This window comes from Microcebus murinus, chromosome 16 (assembly GCF_040939455.1).
Source record: "Microcebus murinus isolate Inina chromosome 16, M.murinus_Inina_mat1.0, whole genome shotgun sequence".
Lineage (NCBI taxonomy): Eukaryota > Metazoa > Chordata > Mammalia > Primates > Cheirogaleidae > Microcebus > Microcebus murinus.
Window position 1 is genome coordinate 15,684,290 of NC_134119.1, and position 23,946 is coordinate 15,708,235.

A 23,946-nucleotide genomic window follows, 5' to 3' on the forward strand; every position below is an offset into this window, starting at 1 on the left:
CTCCCATGGGGATGGGGGTGGGTGGGGTGTCTGCTCTGGTGCCAACCGTTTGACTTTCTGGAATACAGAACCACTCGAAAAGTAGTTCTGTAGCCTGGGTTGATTCTAGGGAGTTTGATTCCCAGCAGATGATGGGCTGAGGATGTCGGAGAGTGAGCAAGTAAAGGCCATAACTGGCAAGGAGAAACCGCTCCTTCTAGATCCTTCTCTTCAGCCTTCTACCCCTCCCACAAAGGAACTGGGCATCATTTCACATTAAGTGGAAAGTGACTTTTACTTATCAGCATCTGTCTTAGGAATTAACCGAGTGCTGGAATCATATTCATCCGAAATCAGCCACAGTAAATGTGATTTTTCCTTGGGGTGTGACGGGGAGAGGAGCGTTAGTCTAGGACAATTGTGGGAGACGTCGGCTTGGTTGGAAGAAGGCAGCTGGAGGGCATTTTAAGTGCTGAGTGGAGGAGGTGGGCTGAGGACCAGAGAAGGAAGGGAGGAACTGAGAGGGAAAAAGAAATCTGTCCACAGACATTGCAGCGGGGCCTTAGACTGATGAAGATAATAAAGACGACAGCTAACAGATCTATGAGCCAGGAACGGTGCTAAACTTCTACATATATTCTGCCACTTTGTGCAGCACCTGTTACTACCCCCTTGTCACAATCGGGATGAGAAGCAGACTGAGAGAGACGCTCCCTAATTTGTTCTGTAGCCAGCAAGTGGGGTGCTGGGGCTGCAGCAGGGACCTGCATACCGGAAGCATTCGCCCTTGACCACTGAGCCACACAGCCTCTCCTCTCGCCTCCTTGTGTAAGGGCTGCCCAAGGTGCCTTAGGTGGGAAATAAGGAGAAAGCCACAAACCCCAGCCTTCTCCAGGGCTGCTGGCTCCAGCCGGTGAAGCCTCTTATCTCTTCCAGCCCAGGGTCTCCCTAGAGGGTCTGTTTTGGTCCACGGTTTCAGAGGAACAGAGGGAAGAAAACATGTTTGCCAGTAGCTTTCCATGGAAGCAAAATAGGTCAAGCTTTTATTTTTTGGTCTCCCTTCACCTCTCCTGCCTTCATCTTTATCACTCAGTAAGTGTGAGTGAGCGCCGCTGATAACAGGAGAATGACAAAATGTCGTGACCCCTTTCCTGGACTTGAACTGGCCAGGGAGACCAACTGCATTGTGGAATTCCTGGTGAATTTCTCCAGTTCCAGAATGCCAGGGCCCTGCTGTGCTTAGCTGGGAGTCTGGGTTTTCTTAGATAGACCAGTTAATTGTTAAGCTTGTTAGTTAGGAGTGTGTGCACCTCGTTGTCTCTCACACACTGGAAGGAATGAGCCCAGAGCAGTGGCCTTCTCTGTCTGCCAAGGTAACCGCTCTGCCCTGTGTTTGCTCTTAGAGTGGCCTTCTGTCCTCCTTCAGCCTGTCCATGACCGACCTCTCCAAGTCCTGCGAGAACCTGTCCGCGGTCATGTTGTATAACCCCGGGTGAGTAAACTGCAGCGTCTCCTTCCCTGTGATGATAACTGTTGTGGCATTTATTGTGCCAACTCCATTAGAGTCACTAGATAAAAATAAAACTTCTGCAACTGCGCCTCTCATCAAATCAGCCATAGTCATTTTCCAAGTTCCTTTCCAGCCCTTGCTCTATATGTGCATAATTTTACTTAGTTATAATCACAACATAAATGGGATTATGTTTTCTGATTTTTTTTTTTTTTTGCCTAACAGCATCATAAGCATCGGTGAGGGTTGTTACAAGGCCCATTATCATTTTCATAACTGTCTAATATTTTAGAGTCGGCACTTTGATTGCTCAGTGCACAATCCCTTTGGCTTATGCACTTTTATCTCCTTTTATAAATTATTAACAGAGGCAGCCTTGATTCTTAGGGCATCCAGTAGCCCAGGAAGTTATCATCACTACTTCCAGTCACCAGGGGACCACTGAGAGCACAAACGAGAGTGTTTTAAATGGACTTAGGGGCTGGGAGACCTCGGGCAGTCAGCTTAACTGCTCAAGTCCCTAGTGGCTTCATCAGTAACATGACAGTGGTAGTGAAAATGCCTAAAAACAGGAAGCTGGATGAAAGGACTTTAGGGGTTCTTTCCAGTTTCGTGTGAGGTTTCATAATTTTTATCTTTACTACTAGGAGAATCTCATATAAAATAATGGAGGTAAATCTAATAGCAAAATAAGTGAGATAAAACTAACGAGAACAACATCTTCTAGAACTGTCGTTTATTTAGTAGTTACTGTACACCAGGCAGTGAGGTAAGCACCTTGAATTCATGATCTTTTCATTCTCACTGCAGCCCTATTCCCATTTTATATGTTGGGGAAATGTATATGCGTTTGCTCACCCCTGTATCACAGTTAGTTTTAGCTGTGGTGCGTGTCCGGGGCTGTCTGATGCCAGCACCCATCTTTGGCTCTGTTACTGCCTGCCTTACTCCAGCTGGGGGGCCACTTCATCCCCGAGGTCAGTTCCATTGCTTGTGCCCCCCACACACTCAGCATTTCATGTGCTCAGAGGCAATCAGCCCTTCAGCTCAAGTCAGCACTGTGGTTTGTGGAAAGCAGATACTTTACAACTGTTTCTTCACTGTCATAGGAAGGACCTTTGAGCACATGTCTGGATTCCTCCTTTTATAGACCAGCAAGCTGAAGCCCAGATCCAACTCCATGCTTGAGCTAGGGGTGAAAAAAGCCAGTTAGTCCAGCCCCCTGGCTATAGGCTCCAGGGCCCCTCCCTCCTTCCAGGACGTCTGGAAGCACAAGCAGTTTCCTCCCTTGGGTCAGCCTTTGTCTTTACCGTTCAGCTTTTCCATCTTGTTACATGCTTATTGAGGAAGGTCGTGCACACTAAATAATTCTTAAAATAAGCCATATCCACACGACCCCTGAAATGTGAGAACACTCTGAGAGCAACTAAATGATCAGTCCTTTGGAAGGTAGGCTTTGCTGTAGGTCTTTAATTCCTTAAAATAGTTTTAGGAGCTGCCTTTTATGGTGACTGAGATTGAATCATTCATGTGTTTACTTTAAGTTTAATATAATACTGCAGGTCTTTAGTGTTAATTTCAGTTTAATTAGTGTGATTCCCATCTGTTAAATACTGTTTGTCTAATTAAATCGTTCTGTGACACGAAGACTCCTTGCTTGGATTTGTCTCCTGGCTCAGGACCCAGTTAATCCAGGAATCCAGGTACCACCTTCGTCGTCTTCAGCAGTGGTGATGCCTCTTAATTTGAATCCATTTGGAAATGTAACGTGGCTGTTTAATGCCTTTGAAAACCAAAAAGCAATTTTTGAAAACTCAGCCTTTCCTCTGAGACACAGGTTCACTAACCATGGGCCCCTCTTTTTCTTGCATGCACACATGGGATGGAAGCCCTTCCTTTTCTCCCCCAAACATAGGAGAACATGTAGTTCTCTTAAAAGTAATGCCATTTTTTTGTTGTTTGTTTTTAAGTTCCAACAGTTTTTCTCAGTATTTATAAAATGCAGGTCAAAGTGTGCCACTTGTCACCCTCAGAACTTTTTTTTTGACTTTCCATGGTGTGAAAAATAAAGTTCCAACCCTGTACCGCGTCACACGGGCTCTCCATCATCTGTGCCCCTCTCTCAGTGTGTCCTTGCATGCATCCTGGGCTCCACCTCCAGTGTTGTTTTCCCTGCTCAGTCTCACCTGGACTAGCACATGCCTTTGGGGCTTCTCCCTTGCTAGTTCCAGAGCCCAAGGCGTGGCTTTGCTTCTCTGCTTTTCTACCTACTCATCCTCCAAGGCATAGTACAAACAATCTCTCCCTCTGAAAGCTGTTCCCAACTCTCCTCCCAGCAATCAGAAATGTCCCTTCTTCACTGTATAATGCCCCATTGCTGTGTTCCTCCATTGCTGTGTACATTTTGTAATGCATATCCATCTGTCAACAAATCCTTTCTGAGCACCTCCTGTGAACCAGGTGGGATTCTAGGACAGGGACACACTTGCCACTAATACTAACAAGGTCAGTTTACTCGTTGGAGGGAAGAAACAATCAACAGCTAATTTAAAATTGAATCCAGAAAGTGAAAATGAAGTGAAATCAAAGTCTTGGTAGCTTTTGATGAAGTGGTCAGGAGTCCCCTTCCTGAGGAGGGGACATTAGGTGTAAGACTTGAGTAGAGAGATGACACTCATAAAACAGAAAGGGGTAGAATGGGGAGCATTCAGACAGGGGAGGGCAAGTGCAGTGGCTTCTGAATGAGAAGTGGGAAGAGGCCCATAGTCCATGGGATGTAGGAAGCAAGAGAAGAGTGGCACAAGATGAGGTTGGGGACTGTTGAGAGCCAGGTAATACAGGGCCTTGCAGGCTACTGGAAGGAGTTGGACTTTTTGCTAGGAGAACTGGCAAACCACCAGAAGGAGAGCAGGAGCATAATGTGAAGATGCGCTTACTACAAATGTTAGGATGTTTGTCATTTGGAGAATGTGCCACAGAAGCAGGAGACCATTTAGAAAGCTGTTTCCTTGGTAATATAGACGTGAAATATAGTGGTGGCTTGGAACTGGATGTTAGCCACAGAGATGGATCAAAGTGGAATCAAGTGGATCGTGGGTGATTCCTTCGTTTCAGATTTAAACTGTGGGTCAGATGATACACGTTTCCTGAGATGGGTGAGACAGGGAGGACAGGCTTGGGTGGCATTGGATGAGGATTTTGCTTGTATGTGTGTTTATCCTATTAGAGTGGAAGCTTTCTGAGGTCAGGGGCCTTGTTTTATTCTTTTCTGTATCTTAAGGTGTCATTCATATAACACACTTAATGAAAATTTAGCAAGCAAGGATGAAATTTTAGTAAGACACATGAGACCCTTTGGAAAAGATTTTTCAATTAATTTCTCTGGGTATGAATGTTCCAATATTGGAGCAAGATATATGTTATGCAGAGGAATGTGTCTTTGTGGTATAGGTCAATTTCCTGATGACACTGAAGCTATTTGAATAATCTTAAGATCACGTTTGGGATCCTTGAGCAAAAGGTGGGAAGAGGGCCTCATGATGAAATGGAGAATAGGCCCAGGCAGTCAGAGAATATAAGGGAGAAGCATCTGTTTTAGAATGAACTATAGTTGGTCGAGTAGATTGTTCTGGATGCATCAGTACTACCATTATGCATCCTGTTCACCTGACTTCAGTTAACAGGCACATTTTATCTCTGCTGCCCCTGCAGTACTAAGTATAAATTCAACTAAAAATTACTTAATACTTCATCACACCTTTTCTCTCCCTGGCTCTCAGCTCCCCTCAACTTGCCACCTGCTGTAGAGAATGATGATCCTGAATTTTAGGTCCCTGAAGGGTAGGTAGATCTTCAGTTGGCATTCTTCCCCTGATAACCACTTGAAATGCACAGTTCAGTCGTGTTAAGTACATTAACATTATTGTGCAACCAGTCTCCAGAACGCATGTCATCTTGCAAAATTGAAGCTCTATATTCATTAAATGGTAGCTTCCCATGCCCTCTTTCTTCTAGCTCCTAACAACCAATGTTCTACTTTTTGTCTCTGTGAATTTGACTTCGTTAGGTACCTCATCTAAGTAGAATCATCCAGTGCTTGTCCTTTTGAGTGGCTTATTTCATTTAGCATAATGTCTTTAATTAAGGTTCCTCCACTTTGGAGCATGTGTCAAAATTTCCCTCCTTTTTATCACCAAATAATATTCCATTATATATTTCATATATACCACATGTTGTTTATCCATTCATCTACAAGGGGCACTTGGGTTGTTTCTACCTTTTGGCTATTGTATTCTACGGACGTGGGTGTACAAATATTTGTTTGAGTCCCTGATTTTAGTGTTTTGGGGCATACCCAGAAGTGGAATTTCTGGATAATGCAATAGTTCTATTTTTAATTTTTCAGGGAACCACCATGGTATTTTCCATAGCAGCTGCACCATTTTACATTCCCACCAATAGGGCACAAGGGTCCCAGTTTCTCCACATCCTCACCAACACTTGTGATTTTCTGTTTTTTGATAGTAGCCATCGTAATGGGTATGAGGTGGTATCTTATTCCTTTTTTTTTCCACTTTTTTTCCTTCTGTTTTCCAAGAATGTCCAATTTTTAAAACAGCATTTGGAAATATAGAAATAAAGAATATCTGAAAATTCAGTTCCCCCAATAAGTATAGTAAATAAATGATGAGTGTAGATCTCACATGGATGTATCCTGATGATTACATGACCTCTCGTAGGTTCTGCCAAGTTCAGTTCAACCAGCTCTTTCCCATGTTTCTCAAGACCCAGTCAATGGTAGGAGTCCAAGGCGTGTTTATAGCCAAGGAGCAGCCTGACCACCCTTGCATTGAGAGGGAGTGCTCTGATGGCAGAGCATCGAGAACCTGGAGAAGCTGTATATGAGGGTGCTAGACGTGAGGGCTCGAGCTCAGCAGTGTTGGCAGAAATCCAGAAGGCGGCCGAACTGTGGAGATAATCAGAGCAGGGAGTCGTGAGCCCTGGATGATTAATGGGAGGTGAGATGTCAAGAAAGGAAAGATGTTGACTCCCAATTTCTGGCTTAAATAACTGGTTGGGTGGTGCCTGCCACCAGTGGAACTAGAAATATGGGAGGGGGAGGAGCAGGTTGTCAAGAGGCAAGGAGGATAATGAATACAACCTTGAAAAAACGAGGCCCCAGCCTTGAACCTGCTCCTGTAAGTGACTGTGCTTTTCAGTGCTCTGTCAGCAATCAGACGTCCTCTGGGAAAAGCTGGGGTTTGTGTGGTCTGTCAGAAGCACTGTTCCTCGGCTTGCAGCGTGAAGGCAGTTCCCGCTGTTGAATAAAACAGATGTCCACAGCTCTTCCGCTGTTACCTCAGTCCTTCAGCTGGCGCTTGAGGGCCCATCACTTGTCCAGCCCCGTGCTGGGGCTCGAGCGATTAAGACGGACTGGGACTCAGTCACCTCGGAGCAGGATTCAGTGAACAGAGAAGACACTTGTGAAGCCCTTCAGAAATCAGGACGGCAGTAGCATTGTCTTAGCATATGACTAACTTGGATTTGTTTGGAGGGAGGTCTTTAAATTAGGCCAAGTGTGTAGTTCCACCCAGACCCATGCTCCACAGTGCACTACATCTCCTTGTAAGTCATCTCCTAGGGCCCCCATGTGGGGTCACAGGGTCCTGTGAGCAGTGTCGCAGCTTCAGCAGGTGAGCAAGCCCTGGAAAGGAGTGCAGAGGGTGGAGTCCTTTACCCCATGTTTGCCTTGTCACCTGTCTAGCACCAGTTTCAACAAGCAGAAATTAAAGAGCATTGGTGGCACCTCCCGCTCAGACAGACTTGTTGCAGAACTTTCTTCTGCTGCTCTTAATACTTTCCCCCTCACATGGACTAGCTGCTGGCCCTCCTAATTATTCCATAATGCATGATAGGTGCATATTATGTTAGCTTTGTGGTCCCCCACAAGATGCCCACACACAGCCCTCCTCGCCTTCTCTTCCTTTGTGTTAAACTCTTGTGCCCACGTCTGTCTATGCAACTATTTCTGAGTTTTTGCAGCTGCTTTCCCTTCTAGCCCTGAGTCCTGAGCACCAGCCTGCCTTCTGCCAGGTGATGGCAATCATTGCTCACTCAAGCCCTCTGGGACTCTTTTCTTTCCAAGTTGACTTCACATAGAGACTCTGTCTTCTCAGGCCTCCTTCCCCTTGCTGTCTCCACCCACACCCCAGCAAGCCTGTGGGGCCTCTTCCCTCTGAGGATTTTGCTGTCCATCACTGTGGAAGAACATATGGGAGAAATATGTTTTTTCTTTAAATGGCCAACATGGTCAATATGTGAGAAATAGAAAATGCTGCAGAGTTCTGACTTTCATGGCCCTGATGGTGATTCCTGACTTCCTGTATGAGATGGCAGAAGGAGACGCATGGACCTGTCCAGGAGTCCTGTCCCAGCCTTGGACCTGAAGGTGGAGCTCACCACACCTCCTCAACCCTTCTGGGTGACCCTTTCTTCCTCCAAGACCCCCTCTTCTTCCCAGCATCTGGCCTGGCCCCTGAAGACCTCTAGGAGGTGACTTCTGGCTCCATCCAACATGATGATCAGCCATGAATTGGTTCTGCAACAGTATCTTCAGTCACTTTCCACCTTGAACTTTATCTTTTGGTTCAAGTGGATAATGCCTCATTCTAGGCTTCTGGGTCTATAAAACCTATCTATCTATAAAACTGTCTATAAAACCTTCCTGCTCTTCGTTCTTTGGCCAGTCGTCTTCATCTTCTGAGTGTAAGAATTGCGTCCTTAGGAAGCTTTCTGTGCATCTCTAGTTGGAGCCAAATGCTCCCTCTTTATCCTCTGGCAGGCAGTGTGTGCATACTTGTATCCTAGCTTTTTCCAAACTCATTTAGTTGATGCTTGTGTGTTTAATTGATGTAGGTTTCTTGAGGGCAAGGACCAAGCCTTACTCATCTTTAATCTCCAGAAGCTTGCACATAGTGGGCACTTCACTAATGTTCACTGAGCTGTAGGTTTTGGCCGGCAGAATTGCTCTCTGCACAAAGGATGTGTCTGCTCATAGGCATCCAGGCGCCTTGGGCTTCAAATGGGCCGTTTACACTTTTTAGCATCTCCACATTACCTGGCCGCTGTCGTTGTGAGTTGCTCACCCACACAGATTGTACTTCCTACATGTTTGATGGCGTTCTTAACTATTGCAGATTAACATACCTCTTGGTTTCTTTGGTATTGTGTAGCTCTGAATATGTGTTTTGCAATAAACTGAAAAGTTACTGCATAGTACTCAATTTTTCCCAGAGCAAAGGTCTCTGAAAGGATTATGACTGGTTTGCAAATTATTGTATCCAGTAAGATCCAGCTTATCTTCAGAGCAACCTGATTGTTGTCTGTGTTCAGCAGGCAACTTCTTAATTTTCCAAATAACCCATGTCTAAAAACAAACAAACAAAACCCATGCTCTGACTTATCATTCAATTTGGAGTTTTACAAGTGAAATCCTTGCTACCCAAGCACATTGTAACGGCCCAACTGAGTGCGTAAAGTTAGAACATAGTTTTGGAACTTACTGCTGGCCCACACCTCAAGCTCCCTGGAAACTGTGATTTGTACACACACATGCGTGATACTTAGTGCCAGAGAATTTTTGGAAGAGGCAAAGCCGCCTGGTGACTTCCTTTGGGAGTTAGCTCCACGTTGGAGAAGTGCCCAGCCAGGGTCTTTGCCAGGAGATAATTTCCCTGCAGGGAAAACATTCCTCCTCAGCTGGCACAGAGGCCTCAAGAAGAAACCAAGCCCTTGCTCTGAGACTGCAAACAGGCAGCTAATTTGGCAGGATGTGGAAGCTTTCACAGCTTCTTGAAGGCGCTCAAAGCAAAATTAGATAACTTCCAAGCTCATTTCAGTCTCGAAAATACAAGAATTTTTCACTGGTGCATTAGCCTCCTCTGAGCACTAACCAGCAGTGAGCCCATTTAAATGGATGTATAATTAAATTCTGAAGAGGGGAAGCACCTAGGTTTCAATCCCAGTTAGATCCAAAAAGCTCAGAAGTCAGGATCAGCCCTGCACTTGGTGGGCCACCTGAGGAGTGTCATCTGAGCAGCATAGAGGCCTGAGAACAGCTTTGGTTTGCATCACAGCCAGCACTGACCTCGTGGCCAGGAAAGGCCCCGACTCTGAGGATGGCCTAACATCATCGCCCATCAGGACAAGAAGCCAGTTGAGCGATACTTTAATTCTTTATTTTAATGTGTTCGTCATGGGAAATTTAGAGATCACAAACAAGCAAAAAAAGAAATTACTGCAGCGTTAACACGTTGCTAAATATTCTAGCCTATAGCTCTTGTCTGTTCTGTCTTTCATTCTCTCTCTCTGTGTGTGTGTGTGTAGATACACATTTCCATATATATATGCATTTATATTTTACATCCTTTACCAAGATGGGTTCATACTGGACTTGTAAGAGTTTGTTGCACTTAATATTTCTTTTCCTTTCAAATATTTGCATACATTATTGTCATGTCCATATAATATTCCAGTGTATGGATATTCCATATCTTATTTAAGTTAAATTCTACTGGTATGCATTGTGTTGTCTAGTTTTCAACTGTCACAAGGTATTGGGATGAAGAGATTTGTAGCTAAATCTTTGTGGTTTTCCATGGTTACTTCCTTCCCTCCTTTCCTTCTCTTCCTTTCCTCCCTCCCCCCCTTCACTAAACTAGGAGTATAAATACATCACATTAGGGAGAAAGTAAGCAGACATTGCTAACAGGGGTATGTCCTTCATTGTAGATGCCTGTAAGCTTCCAGGAAACAGACACAGAATCTAGCGTGTTGTTCACTCAGTGCACAGTGTAGTACCTGGAACTTAATAGACATCTCATAAATGCAATGTAGAAAGGGCTTCAGAAATAGAATCTGCTCATAGCTGGAGATATTCTTGACAAAGTTCACACCTCTAGATAAGCTCATAATCCCCCATGAATGTCCTAGGAGGGAGGACGATGTTTCTTTGCAGGCACAGTGGCCTGCTGGCCGCACTTTTCTCTCCTCTTCTTGCTCACTTTCTGCTACTTTATAAATTGTCTTATCCTGGTTTTTTCTTGCTGACCTTGAGCACAGACGTTTTATCCGTGTACTTGGCAATATTTATGTTGCTGGTAATTTGGTAGTTAGCCTGTGTTTTAGTTGATGGTTATTTACTGTGTTTCTCTCTGCTGGCTTATTTTCTTGAGTCTTACCATTTTTTAAAAAGTTTAGTTTGCTGCAAGGCTGGTTTCTTCTTCAGCTTTTGGTTTCAGTTGTCTTGCTTTTTTATGGACCATTTACTAACTTTACAGTTGCTATAGATTGCCTTAAATAGCTTGTTAAGATACACAGTCTTGGGGAACTTGTGATGAAAGCCACTGAAAGAAGTAGGTTTCTTCCTCCATTAACTGAGATCAGTGTTAATTACCGACTTTTTTTTTTTTCCTTTTTTGTCCTTGAACATTATTCCACTTGTGAGCCACTTTAAATGATGAGCTTCTGTGTGTTTTCTGTTTTCAAAGTAGCCAGAAAGATGAGCTGTTGAATTCAAAGAACAATCTGTCTTTATTCAGTTACTTTAGATTGCATTATCGGAGTAGTGGGCTACATGTGTGCCTCACTTATTTTGTAACTGCACAATTTAAAGCCAAATTGTAAAGGTCAACTGAGCAAATGAGACTTTTCCTAGTGAAATGATGAAAGGTTGTTATGGGCAAGGGTGGAGACAGTAGATTTCCTCTTAGTCCTATATCAGCGGTCCCCAACCTTTTTGACACCAGGCACTGGTTTCATGGAAGACAATTTTTCCAAGGGGGTGCGGGGGTGCAGAGTGGAATGGTGAGCAATGGGAGCGGCTGTGAACACAGATGAAGCTTCTCTTGCTCGTAGTATCTCACCTCCTGCTGTGCCCATTTACTAACAGGCCACAGACCATTATTGGTCTGTGGCCCAGGGTTTGGGGACCACAGTCCTGCATGACAGCATGATTTTCATTCGAAGGAACATATTGTAGTAACTTAATTACACGTCACCAGCTTTCTGTAACGTATTCACTCATTTGATTAGCTCATGTTGCTGATTCAGTCAAGCGTTCCACTTCTACGTATCCGTTCTTGCTCCCAGGTCTCTGCATATGCTGCTCTCTCCTGCTGGGAGACTAGTCCATGTTTCCACCAGCCCTTCCCATGACCAAGTCCTGCATAGTCTCTAAGACTCCGTTTAAATGTCACTTCCTCAAAGAGGATTTGCCATCCCCAGTCCAAATTTCATCTCTTTGGCTATTCACTCATAGCATCCTGCATCTTTCCTTGTTAGCACTTTAAATAGTTGGTGATTGTGTCTGTTGGTGCAACTGTGTGTCTACTCTTGGTCTCTGTACTTAGTGGTAAGTGAAGGGGTCTGATTTTCTCAATACCATATCCCCACTTCTGAGTAGGTATTTAAGGAATAATTCTTGACCGAATGTGTATATATGTGAATTGTTCCCCAATGAGGCATTTCCATCCCCTTCCTTTATCACAGACTATAATGCTAACCTTGAATAGTTGTTTCCCAAGTCAGTGACATCAGATGTTCAGTCACCATCAGTAATCCCCATATCTCATGACCTAAAGTTAATTGTCATCGTTGCTGGAAACAAATGGAAATAAACCAGAGATTGATAGAAGTGAAACAGAAGTGAAATGATGGCTACAATCAAAGTAGATTTAAACAAATTTTAAAAGATAGTCTTACTCATTATAAAATGAAATCCTTGTTATATAAAACATGCAGAAATGAATAATCACAAATGTTCATAATTCTTCCACTAAGAAATAATGGTTTACATTTGTAATATTTGCTTAATTTTAAAGTATATATATTGTACATCAGACATCATAATTATCCATCATGTAGAGTATTTTAAAAAATTGACATCACACTAGATTCACAGTTCTGTATTCTGCTTTTTCTCTCAATATTTTATTGTGAGCTTTTTCCTAGGCCACTGAACATGATTCTTCATTCTGTGTATATATTATAATGTAACTTTTGCCTAATGATTAAGGACACTTGGAACTATTTCTTTTTTTCTATGTAAATTGTTGATGACATTGCAATTAATTCTTTTATATAAATCTTTGTCTGCCTTGTTATTTTGTCAGCATAATTCTGTATTTGTTGCCTTCTGCTGTTTAAAGAAATAAGGGGAAGAATGAGGAGAGAAATGTCAGGGAGATAAATAAGGAAAGGAAGGAATGAGCCATTGGATTGGAGACTAGAAAAGGCCCAGCTGGGAGTGGTGGACAGGCTGGTGGAGGGATAGAAGGGGCCCCCTGAGACCTCTAAGCCGGGGCTCATTTCAAGCGTTGCCTGGAAAGACATGTTAACATGTTGTCTTTTGTCTTTCACATGCATGATCTCAAAGATGTACAAAGGTATAAAGCAGATTTGCAAAGCTCTTCAGTTCAGCCATGTATTATCATGGCAGATGAACTGTGGTGCAGCTCACGAGTCTTTTTTTTGAATCTTCAAACTTCCTTTCTCTGCTCTCCTTTCTTTCTGTCCACAAGTGTGCACAGCTTTTCTTTCCTTAAACTAACCTCTTCTTGGGCTACCCAGTATAGATCCCACCAAACTTTTATCAGAATCGTCTGCCATGTTCATTTCGAACAACATGAGGTTGTGTGCATGGTGCATTTATGTTATAGAATTCCATGATACTGGGTTTCTAGCTCTGAAGCTCATGTCACTGACCTCAAAACACTATCCATAATAGTCATTGGTTGATCACCTTGCCCTTAGGATACAGTCAACCAAGGTGGGGGTCTCCATCGTCAAGTAGTCCTGGACCTGTGACCCATGAGGCCCTGGTTCCCTGCTCTCCGCTTGCCGTTCTCCTTGGCTTCGTCTTTTCTCACCATGCCATCTTGTTGTGCTCCCAGTGCACGGCCCATGTCATTTCCTGGTCTCTCTTTGACTCCTCCCTCGTGTCAGCACCAGACACATCCTCAGGGCCACTCCCTTTCTTCATGCAGCCTTCTCCTGAATGTCCCTTCTCAATCCATTCTCTTACCCAGCTTTATGATTTTTCATAGCACTTATCATGTAACATACTCGTTATATATCAGCTAGCTGCCCCCAACTCTAGGACAGATGAGGGCAATGGTTTCGATTTTTTTATTTTTGCTGACTTAGCAGTGCTTATTACCACCCCTACCCCCAACCCCCCCCCCATGATGTGGGGCTGCTCAGGCTGGGGGAAGGGAAGCTTGCCCAGGAAGGTGCCCCCAAGCATGTGTCGGCTGGACCTTGGACTTTCTACCCACTGTCTAACATCCTGGTTTTACTTCTCATCACTTCCCTTTATTTCATCTAAGTACTAGCCAGGCGAGCCTCTACACAGCTTCCTCCTAATTGTCTCTTCTCTTCCTATTTTTCTTCTGCTGGATTTGCCCCACCCTACGCCCATCATAATTCTGTTCATCTGTCAAGGCCCAGATCAGACAAAACCTCCTCTGTGAGGCCTCCTGTCATCCCTGCAGCTGTAAATGTTCTCACTCCGCCCCATCCCCTGTCGATAATGTGCCTTTCTTGTTGGGCTCATCACGTTCTGTGTATCGATATATGTGCACGGTTTCTTTTGCTATCATTCCCTCTCTCAGGAGTGCCCAAGGGCACTTTGTCCATTCTTCATTCTCCTGACAGTCCCGCTTTGAATCTCGCTGGAGCTTGGCGAGGTTAGCTGTGTGTGTAGAATGCATGGGGCTGAGTGAAGTGGCAGGAAAACTGCCCGTGGTACACTCTTCTGGTTTGTCCAATAGGAAGAGTTATTTTTTGGAATGATGGATTATTTTTCACTTTTGGGAGGCTATTGGTGGGCTAAAAGGTACCATGGTTTGGTTGAGGAAGTGAAACAATTCTAAGGTAGATGGATGAGGAGTTGTAAGAGGTGGGCTTGACTTCTGGATCTTCTAAAGAAGAAGTCATACTGGGCCTTTCTCTCATAGTCTGTGGGCCTCAGTCTCCTGGACTGAAAAGTAGGAGGGAGAGAGGGGGCAGGATGTAAGGGTGGGTGCTGAGTTGAATATAGGATCACTTGAGTTCCCATCCAGTTCAGACTGCCTGTGATCTTCTGGCTTGATCAGGAAAGTTTCTGAGTTTAACACCTGTGGTCTTGGCCATCATTTTTAGAGCACAGTGTATCACTGTTATGAGAAAAAATAGGCTGGGGAGAAACCTACTGAAAATGCTTATGGTTTTCAAATTTTACTATTTTTTTAAAGCAATCATTATTTCTTTGGGCACTTTCCATTTGCAATACTAAAAAGGCTTAAGGCTGGCTTTTTGAAAAATTTAACAGAATACTTTCTAGACTAGGGATTTGAAAGTTTATTAGAAAACCATTCCCAGAGTGTTTTGGGTATTTATGTTATAAACTCTGTCTTTTATTTTGGAGGGTTTAATTTCACAACCTTCTAGATTAAATTGCATGTGCGACTTCTTGCCATTTCACCTCACCCCCATCTTGATATACATACACACCTTGAATTGTTGTATGTTAAGTCCGTCTACTGTAGGATAACCTGACATTGATTTGAAAAAGGGATGAGGGGAGAGTTAGTGGTGTAGAAACTCCAATTGTGTCTACAAGGTACTGTTCTTAGCATTCTAATGAAAGTTCACCTGAGGGCTGACACACCTAGGAAAGACTTCAAGGCCTTTCCAGGTAGAGTCAAAGATGCGAATGAATGGCTGGATTCTTTCATCAGTTTCCCTGAACCTACCCCAGGGGAATATCTGCTTTCTGCTTATTCTTCAAAGAACATCTAGAATGTTAGGGTTCTCAACATCAGGAAGAAGGTTGGATAGGTCCAGCACAAACCCAATACTCAAATCTAAAATTTCTCTTCAGTCTTTAAAATACCCCAATCTCCTTAGAATTTGCTCGGTTGTCAGGTGATTTGAGACTAGCTAAAAGTTTCCGAGGAGTGATAGGGTGGTGAGAAGGTCAGTTGTTTTGATCTAAAGCATTGTAGAACCCACTGCAGCCAGAACCCAGGCCCTTGTGAAGGATCAGGGAAAGGTGAAACCTCTTCCACTGGGTTCTAGTCCTTTTCTAGTTCCTACCAGAATATGGACTGAGAAACCCCACCAAGCATTTTAGGCAACAGGCCAGGAGTGCTTCCAAAAATGACACATGCCTTGCAGGGTCCAGTACATAGTGAAAATGTGGGGTGTCTTGTTCAAATATCATTAAAAATGACAGCAGAGTTTCAAGTGCGGGGCCTGTCTGAGCTCAGGCCCTGTGTAGCTGCACGGGCCATCATATGCCCATGGAGCCATCTTTATATTTGACTGTAACTTAAAAATCACTTAGGAAAAATTTTGGCCTAACCATTGACCAAGAATTTTTTCCTTATCTGATTGATTGTATACCTACTAAGACAACAGGGTAAAACATTCATGTTGGGGACTTTACCAGTAAGACTGCCTCAGCCCACATCTGTTGCCAGGTGGGATCTTCCTTCCCAGCATGTTGTAGTCTGGAACTCAGCTGCCATTACCTTCCTGGCTCACTGGCCGGTCATAATTGCCCACGTAGGTGTTGGCTGGGCCTGGGTCACCATCTTCCTTTTAGAAAGTGAAATGACATGATAGGTGCAAAACAGATACCATTAGGACAATAGAAGGATGCAGATATGTATGCTTTCAGTTTATTTAAATTTTCCTTCCTTCCTTCCTTCCTTCCTTCCTTCCTTCCTTCCTTCCTTCCTTCCTTCCTTCCTTCCTTCCTTCCTTCCTTCCTTCCATCCATCCTACCTTTTATCCATCCACCCATCACAGTTTCACTTTCAATGTAATGGTGTAACCTGAGAAATTCCCACTCTGTCGCTTTTTCATTCTCAATGATAACAGGTACATTAATTGCAAGATATGTGGTTATACCTAAAATGCTAGATGTCTTTTAATGCAAAACGAAGGCTGTTTCTCATAAAAATAGGTTTTGTGCATGTGTTTTTGTTGAACTAACACATTTGGAACTATGTATACTTCCAAATGTCACTTTAAAATGCTATAAACTGCTGCAAAAATTACATCCTTTTGTGGTTTTCTTTTTACTTATTACCTTTGGGAAGTTAGTGTTCAAGGCCATGATAATTCCAGTAAAGCGAGATAGTGAATTACACTTACTTTAAAATGAAGCCACATCCAAGTACAATTATCGTTGATATTCTTTCCTTGATACTGACACTTTTCATATTTATATTTTACAATCTACTGTGGTTTTATATCTAAAATAAGTATCACTGATTATTGATTATTGAAAGAGAAACATTTTAAAGTGTAATTAGTACATGTATAATATTTAGCAGAGTAGGCCAGGAGTTTAAGACCAGCCTGGGCAACATAGCGACCTCCTATCTCTACAAAAAATTAAAAATTAACTGGGAGTGGAGGCATGCACTTGTAGTCCCTGCTACTCAGGAGGCTGAGGCAAGAGGATTGCTTGAGCTCAGAAGTTCGAGGCTACAGTGAGCCTTGATGCCACTGTACTTCAGCCTGGATGACAGAGTGAGACCCCATCTCTTAAAAAAAATATTTTATCCAACGACTCCTTTTAGCTATGTAAATATCTCTAGAAAGACTGTATATAAGTCTATACTGAAGTATGAAGATATCAGCTTGAAAATTTCTCCAAGGTTCTATTTATAGTTAAATAAAAGAGAATTGTTACATATTAATTTTAATGAAGTCCTAAACCTACTTAATGTAATGACATATGGGCTAGCCTCCATAACTGGTAAATACTTTTCATATACATTTATGGGACTGATTTCTCATAGATGACAATGTCTATAATAAGCTACATATTATTTTCATTTGGCAGTAGGATACATAGAAGCCTAATTAACAAGTTTCAGTGAAGGATTTAATACTTTTGTTTTATATCACAAATTTGAACATTGCTCATAAAATGAGTTAATAGGAATTCTGGGAGCAGGCTATCATAGTTTCAAATCCTGGCTCTGCCACGTGTTAGCACTATGACCATGGGCAAGTTGTTTAACATATCTGAACCTTGGGATTCCTCATCTGTAAGGTGGAGGTACTGTTTGCTACCTGCAGAGTTTGCTGGGTGGACAAAGGGAGATAACATGTATAAATCACTCATCACAGTACCTGCCAAGCAATAGGTACCTCTGTTCTGTTTATGAAAGCCACCAGACATCTTAATCTCATTATTAGCCCAAATTAAGTTGGAAAGAGAGCTATTTGAAATATTCATTAGCTAATTGTTAAGCAACTCTGTTGCCAGTCTGGGTTTACACATTACCCACAGAGAAGGGTTTATGGTAAATTTTTCCATAGTTCAGCTCTTTAGCTATAGCTGCTCTTCTGCAACAACAGGGAAATGTTTAAGAATTATCGTTCATGCTGTTTAATAGCAATAGTGAAACCTTGCAATAATTAAATCTGATATTTGAGAAGAAATCAGCTTGCTTTATCAATATTTTAGTGAGTTGTTTTGAAATTCCCAATGACCTAGATCCTTTTATTCTGCAAACACTGTGGTAAATCTTTTCACCATCTCATGACCCTCAGTAACTCCTGTATTACATTACTACTTATAGAAGGTCTTGATGAACCTGTGTGCAGTATAACTATATATAAGGTAGTAAAAATATGACTTAGACTATTATTTTTAATTATTGGTATGTAATTTTTATCAGTATTATGTGTAAAACATAACAGAGCTACCTTTTTGGAGTATTTGTTTCATGAAATTAGTGGGAAAAGTGATATTTACAAAAAGATGTTTCAAGTTGTACATGGCTGTTAGCTGTTAAGTACCTTACTGCTTTTCTCCTTGTGTTTCCTCCTGTTAAATTTTTTTCTTAATTGATGTCTGTGCTCTTTCTCTACCTCCCTGACAGTCTTTTCCCTGTAAAAGGACCCATCTGTCTAAGGTAGAGATTCCGTTTTTATATATTCATCAGTGACTAAGCTGCATGGAGTAGACATGCTTATCATTTAGAAGTCTCATTTAACTTTGCTTTTTCAATAGTATTTTTGTTTGTTTTCTGTCAAGTAAAATCTGTTCTTTTCAGTCTTAGTTCAAGCACCCAAAAGTATATCTAATTTCTAATCATAGTCATAGAGCAAAGAATACATTTTAAATTTGCTAATCGATGGTAATTAAAAATAATAGTTGAAAAACTGATGCTTTTTGTAATATATAATTCTACATACAGAGAGAGAGAGAGAGAGAGAGAGGGAAAAGCTCTTTCAGAGAAGTGACTCATTTTCATTTGATTTTATTAGACTTGAATTTGAGAGGCAACAGCGTGAAGAACTTGAAAAATTGGAAAGTAAAAGGTAAGCCATGTGGGGTTCGAGTTTCAACACTCATGTAGCTTGCGGATTCCTTTATCAATATCCTGGACGGAATTCGTATGTGTCTGTCTCAGTACTTCCCTCTTGCTCCTTATCTGTTATTTACATGTCTTATGTCTATACGTCATTTCTTTTTAACTCTTGGTTTTAAAATCTCATGTTTATTTTTTTTTAACTGTTCATCTTCAAATATGAGAAAGGGGGAATAGACTCAGTATGCAAATTGAATACACTGATTAAATTGAATATATCAAATATATATTTGTTTAAATTTAATTCAAATGTATATTTTCTCCTAATAATATCCCGAGTTTTTAAAAAGCCAAGAGAATGATAATTTCCCTTCCTTATAAACATTTTCCTTATGATATTATTTGACCATTTGTATTTCCCCATCTACAATTCTCCTCTTCATATTCTTTGCTCACTTTTCTTCTGTGTGTGTTTGTCTGGCTGTTTAATCGATTTGGAGAGTTCCTTATATGCTCTGAAATAATTCTTTGCCTGATAAAACCTATTTTCTACTTTTCTTTTTTTCCTGTTCTATTTAACAAGCTAAGAAATGGACCAAGGATGGAGACTGGAACAGAAACTAAGGCCATAGAAAATCTGCAAACTCTAGATATTTATTTTCTAGAATCTGGAGTTTAAAAGTCACAAATGAATTAGTTTAGTTTTCAGTTAAACTCATGTAGCATACAGGAGAGATGTTTGGAGGGTCAGGAGATGAAAGCCACCTATCTGCACTCTTACTCTGTGTTCTTGATTTGGAGGCCATCCTAAGCCTGAAACTTTGACATAGCACCCAGGGAAGATCATTTGCTTTTCAAGAGAAAAATGTAACATGTAACCCTTAGAATCATGCATCTGAGTATTCTAATGGAGACTCCAGTTATTTTTAGTGTTATGCACTAATAAACTAATATTTGGGGCCATTTGGTGATCACCGTTTGTCCCAAACTAGTGATTAAATGCTAAATAGCATGTAGTTGTTGGAGCTGGAACAATGAACTGTTGATTATCTTGACTTTGATATTTGACCCCAATGAGTTAAGGGCAGCATAAGCATTTTTATTTAATGTCATCTCGTAACTGAACTTCTGTTGAGTTTTGGTCATTGGGCCGAATAAAATTATTCACATTTAAATTTAAATTGGCCATGGTTCTTTCTCTTTGAGCTCAGGGGGCTTTTTAAATTATATCATGCATAACACATTATGATTATAGGCTCTACAAAGAAATGATAGCAGAGGCTGCTTCAGGAGACTTAGGCAGATGATACGTTGGACTGTTAAAAGGGTAAAAACAAAATGAAACAGGAAGCTGCTGAAAATTTTAAAGGGGAGCACTTCCTTCTCTTTTTTTTATTTTAATGACATTTTTGGCTTTATGTTGTATGTGCATCTTGAGAACATTTCAGTTAGGTAGAAGTCAGAGCAGCATTCGAACACCGTGCTCAAATAATGATCAGTCAAGACTTTGCATTTCAGGAAACTCATCGAAGAAATGGAGGAGAAGCAGAAGTCGGACAAGGCGGAGCTGGAGCGCATGCAGCAGGAGGTGGAGACGCGGCGCAAGGAGACGGAAATCGTGCAGCTGCAGATCCGCAGGCAGGAGGAGAGCCTCAAGCGCCGCAGCTTCCACATCGAGAACAAGCTGAAGGACCTGCTCGCCGAGAAGGAGAAGTTCGAAGAGGAGAGGCTGAGGGAGCAGCAGGAGACCGAGCTGCAGAGGAAGAGACAAGAGGAAGAGAGCTTCCTCCGCATCCAGGAAGAGCTCCAGCGGCTCCGGGAACTCAACGACAACGAGAAGGCCGAGAAGATCCAGATATTCCAGGAGCTGGGCCGGCTCCAGAGGGAGAAGGACGAGCAGTGCGCCAAGCTCGAGCTGGAGAAGAGGAGGCTGGAGGAGCAAGAGAAGGAGCAGGTGATGCTGGTGGCCCACCTGGAGGAGCAGCTGCGGGAGAAGCAGGAGATGATCCGGCTGCTGCGGCGCGGGGAGGTGCAGCGCGTGGCGGGGGAGAAGCGCGACCTGGAGGGCATCCGCGCGTCGCTCCTGCGGGCCAAGGAGGCTGGCGCCGGCGGGGACGGAGACGCCGGGGAGTTAGAGCAGGCGCAGCGGCACTTCTTCGAGTTCAAGAGAAGGCAGCTGGTCAAGCTGGCGAGCTTGGAGAGGGACCTGGTTCAGCAGAAGGACCTCCTGAGCAAGGAAGTCGAAGAGGAGCACGAGGCCCTGGAGCGTTTAAAATGCGACCGCGAGGAAGAGCCCCGGTTGCCGGGAAAACGCGACGAGGGCGCCCCCACGGTCACCCCGGCGGCCCCAGGCTTAGAGAAAATAAAGCCGGCGGAGTACAGGCTGCAGTATAAAGAGCGCCAGCTCCAGTACCTCCTGCAGAACCATTTGCCGACCCTGTTGGAAGAAAAGCAGAGAGCGTTTGAAATCCTCGACAGCGGCCCGCTCAGTTTAGACAACACTCTTTATCAAGTGGAAAAAGAAATCGAAGAAAAAGAAGAGCAGCTTGCACAGTACCAGGCCAACGCCAGCCAGCTGCAGAAGCTCCAAGCCACCTTTGAATTCACTGCCAACATCGCGCGCCAGGAGGAGAAAGTGAGGAAGAAGGAAAAGGAGATTCTGGAATCGCGGGAGAAGCAGCAGAGGGAGGCGCTGGAGCGGGCGGTGGCCAGGCTGGAGAGGAGGCATTCGGCGCTGCAGCGGCGCTCCACCCTGGGCCTGGAGATCGAGGAGCAGAGGCAGAAGCTGGCCACCCTGCACAGCAGCAGCCGAGAGCAGTCGGGGCTCCGGGCCAGCCTGGAGGCTGAGCAGGAAGCCCTGGAGAAGGACCGGGAGAGGTGAGGGGCCGCATACAGTGGGTGCCAGATGACTGATCATTTTGTGCCCTTCCCTCCCCATTGGTCTGTTCCTCACTGCCTTTTTAAAAAGCGATTCTTTTAGCTTTTCTGTTCTCTAATACATAGGCAAATGTTCATTTTTGCCAGCACTGAGAAAAGTACCCCGAACATTCTTTTATTTCTGCTTAGGATCCTTGTTTTAGAATGATTGGCCTAAAGTTGAAAAAAAAAAACAAAACACATAGACAAAAGCAAAGGTCATGTCCATCATTGCATTGACCTGTGGAATGTGTGTGTTGTATTTAATATTTTGATAAATGCAAAAGACTAAGATAGCTTCCACCTTGATTCTGCCCTGCCTTCTCCCTTCCTCTCTCCCCTCACCTTCCCTGTCTCTTTCCTTCTCTCCCTATTTTTTTTTTTTTCCTGCTGCCCTCCTCCCCTGCCCTCCTCACCAGTGGCTTCACGTCTTCCCTGGTGACTAGCACTTGTGGGTTCCCAGAGCTCATGGGCTGCATATAATGTACTGATTCTCAAAACCTGGTGGGAACTCAAAATCAATACTTCCTCATCCTTGTTGAGTCATAGTATTTGAGAGGAGGCCTCAGGCCTCTACATTAAAAAACAACCAGCCAAACCAACAAACCACACTCCAAACACATTGAGATATCCGAGCACGTTTGTTGATTTACTGATATTTTTGGTGTTATGAAAAATAAAATTGGGGAACAAGCACCCTTTTTGTGGTAAGGTAAGAATGTTTACCTTTCCCCACTTGTTCCCTGTCACCATGCTTACCGGACAGTATGTTTTCAAAATGACTGAGTACATGAATTTGAGAACACCTTTCCAGAGCCCTACAGACAGGAGGGAAAGGCCCCCAGGAATGCTGGTTTCCTAGTGTGCACACCTCACCCAGTTGGTGACCTGCCAGGAGTATTCATACCCTGGCCCAGCCCCTTCCTGCCTGGATGACCTTAGGCAGGATCTTGCCTCTTTGGGCCTCAGTGTCCTCACCTGTGCAAGAAGCGGGTGGATGAGATCAGGAGTCTGTGAATTTTCTTTTAGCTCCAGACCCTTTGGTCTGTTGAGGTCAGAGGGCCTGGAACTCTGCTCTCTTCCCACCCACAGCACCTCCTGAGGGGGCTTCCACACAAGTGCAGTCTGCTGGTCTCTAAGACCCTGGCTTGGCATTTGGCAGGGGCATGGGGTCAGTTGCTGGTGAGCAGGCAAGACTGTCTCAGAGGTGTCACTTGAAACCTCTGCCCATCACCTTGCCTGCAAAGGTCAGGACAGCCTCCTTTCAAATGATCAGCTTATTGTGTGGATTATGTTTTCAGTTGCTCTCTGGTAATTCCCTTATGCAAAACAGCAACCAAATAACAATCAAACACCATAATGCTGTTATTTCAGAGAAATAGGTTGGAGATTTAAGAAATGATTGCAGGTATGTTATGTAAATGAAATTGCTGGACAAAGCTGCAGCCCCAGGAAATTTAAAGTAGTGGGGAGCACGCTCTCAATTTGTATCCTGCAGTGTTCAATAAGAATGCTGCCTGAGCTTTTAACTTGATGTCCCCAGCTTTTGTCAACCGGCCATTTAGTATTAATACTCTATAATAGTATTGCAATTTCCATGGAAGTGATTACCCAATGTCAGCATTCCTCCAGAAGCCACACAAAGCAGGTTGTTCACTGCAGAAGTTTAGATGGAGTAAATTTTGCTAAGACCTAACTCAGGCCAACACATTCTAGGCTCTTTGCTCTGTGATGCCCCTGCAGCTGTCTGTAGGTATGTCTGTTGTGTTGTATTTTATTTTCTCTCAGGGTTCTCATGGCTAAGCCAGGACCCACCTTGCATCCTGACTTGGCCCCTTTTGAAATTCTGCTAGTGTGAAATATTAAATTCATGTGGGACCAGATTGGATAACTAGCCCGAACTTGGCTTTCCCATTGGCTTCTCAGTGCCTTGTGAACAAGGTTTAATCCCTTTTATTACCTCCTTTTCTACCACCTGCTTGTTCCAGCTGCCCCACTGGCATGTATCAAGCAGGCCTACTGGAAAAGCCTCCCCTACCCCTGTCCCTATGGCAAACTGTCAATACCCACATTTAACGATATTATCTCGTCTGAGTTCTTTAATAATAATGATGATAATAGTAATAGTCACAATGTAAACTGTGAAGATTAACCCTGTATAAC

The 23,946-nt window shown here is 43.3% G+C and overlaps 1 protein-coding gene across 6 annotated transcripts in view; it reads left to right on the top strand.

The window, feature by feature from the left end:
- The window catches only part of KIF16B (kinesin family member 16B), a 280,434-nt gene that overhangs the window by 163,144 nt on the left and 93,344 nt on the right, over nucleotides 1-23,946 (top strand). For 3 of the 6 annotated variants that reach the window (XM_076010916.1, XM_020282003.2, XM_076010915.1), the window contains exons 17-20: nucleotides 1,383-1,471; nucleotides 18,436-18,468; nucleotides 18,824-18,877; nucleotides 20,386-21,744. In XM_076010916.1, the coding sequence (XP_075867031.1) occupies nucleotides 1,383-1,471; nucleotides 18,436-18,468; nucleotides 18,824-18,877; nucleotides 20,386-21,744 (1,535 nt within the window). The remainder of the gene's footprint in view (nucleotides 1-1,382; nucleotides 1,472-18,435; nucleotides 18,469-18,823; nucleotides 18,878-20,385; nucleotides 21,745-23,946) is intronic. The other 3 variants (XM_020282007.2, XM_020282009.2, XM_012759526.3) reach the window with 1 other exon arrangement.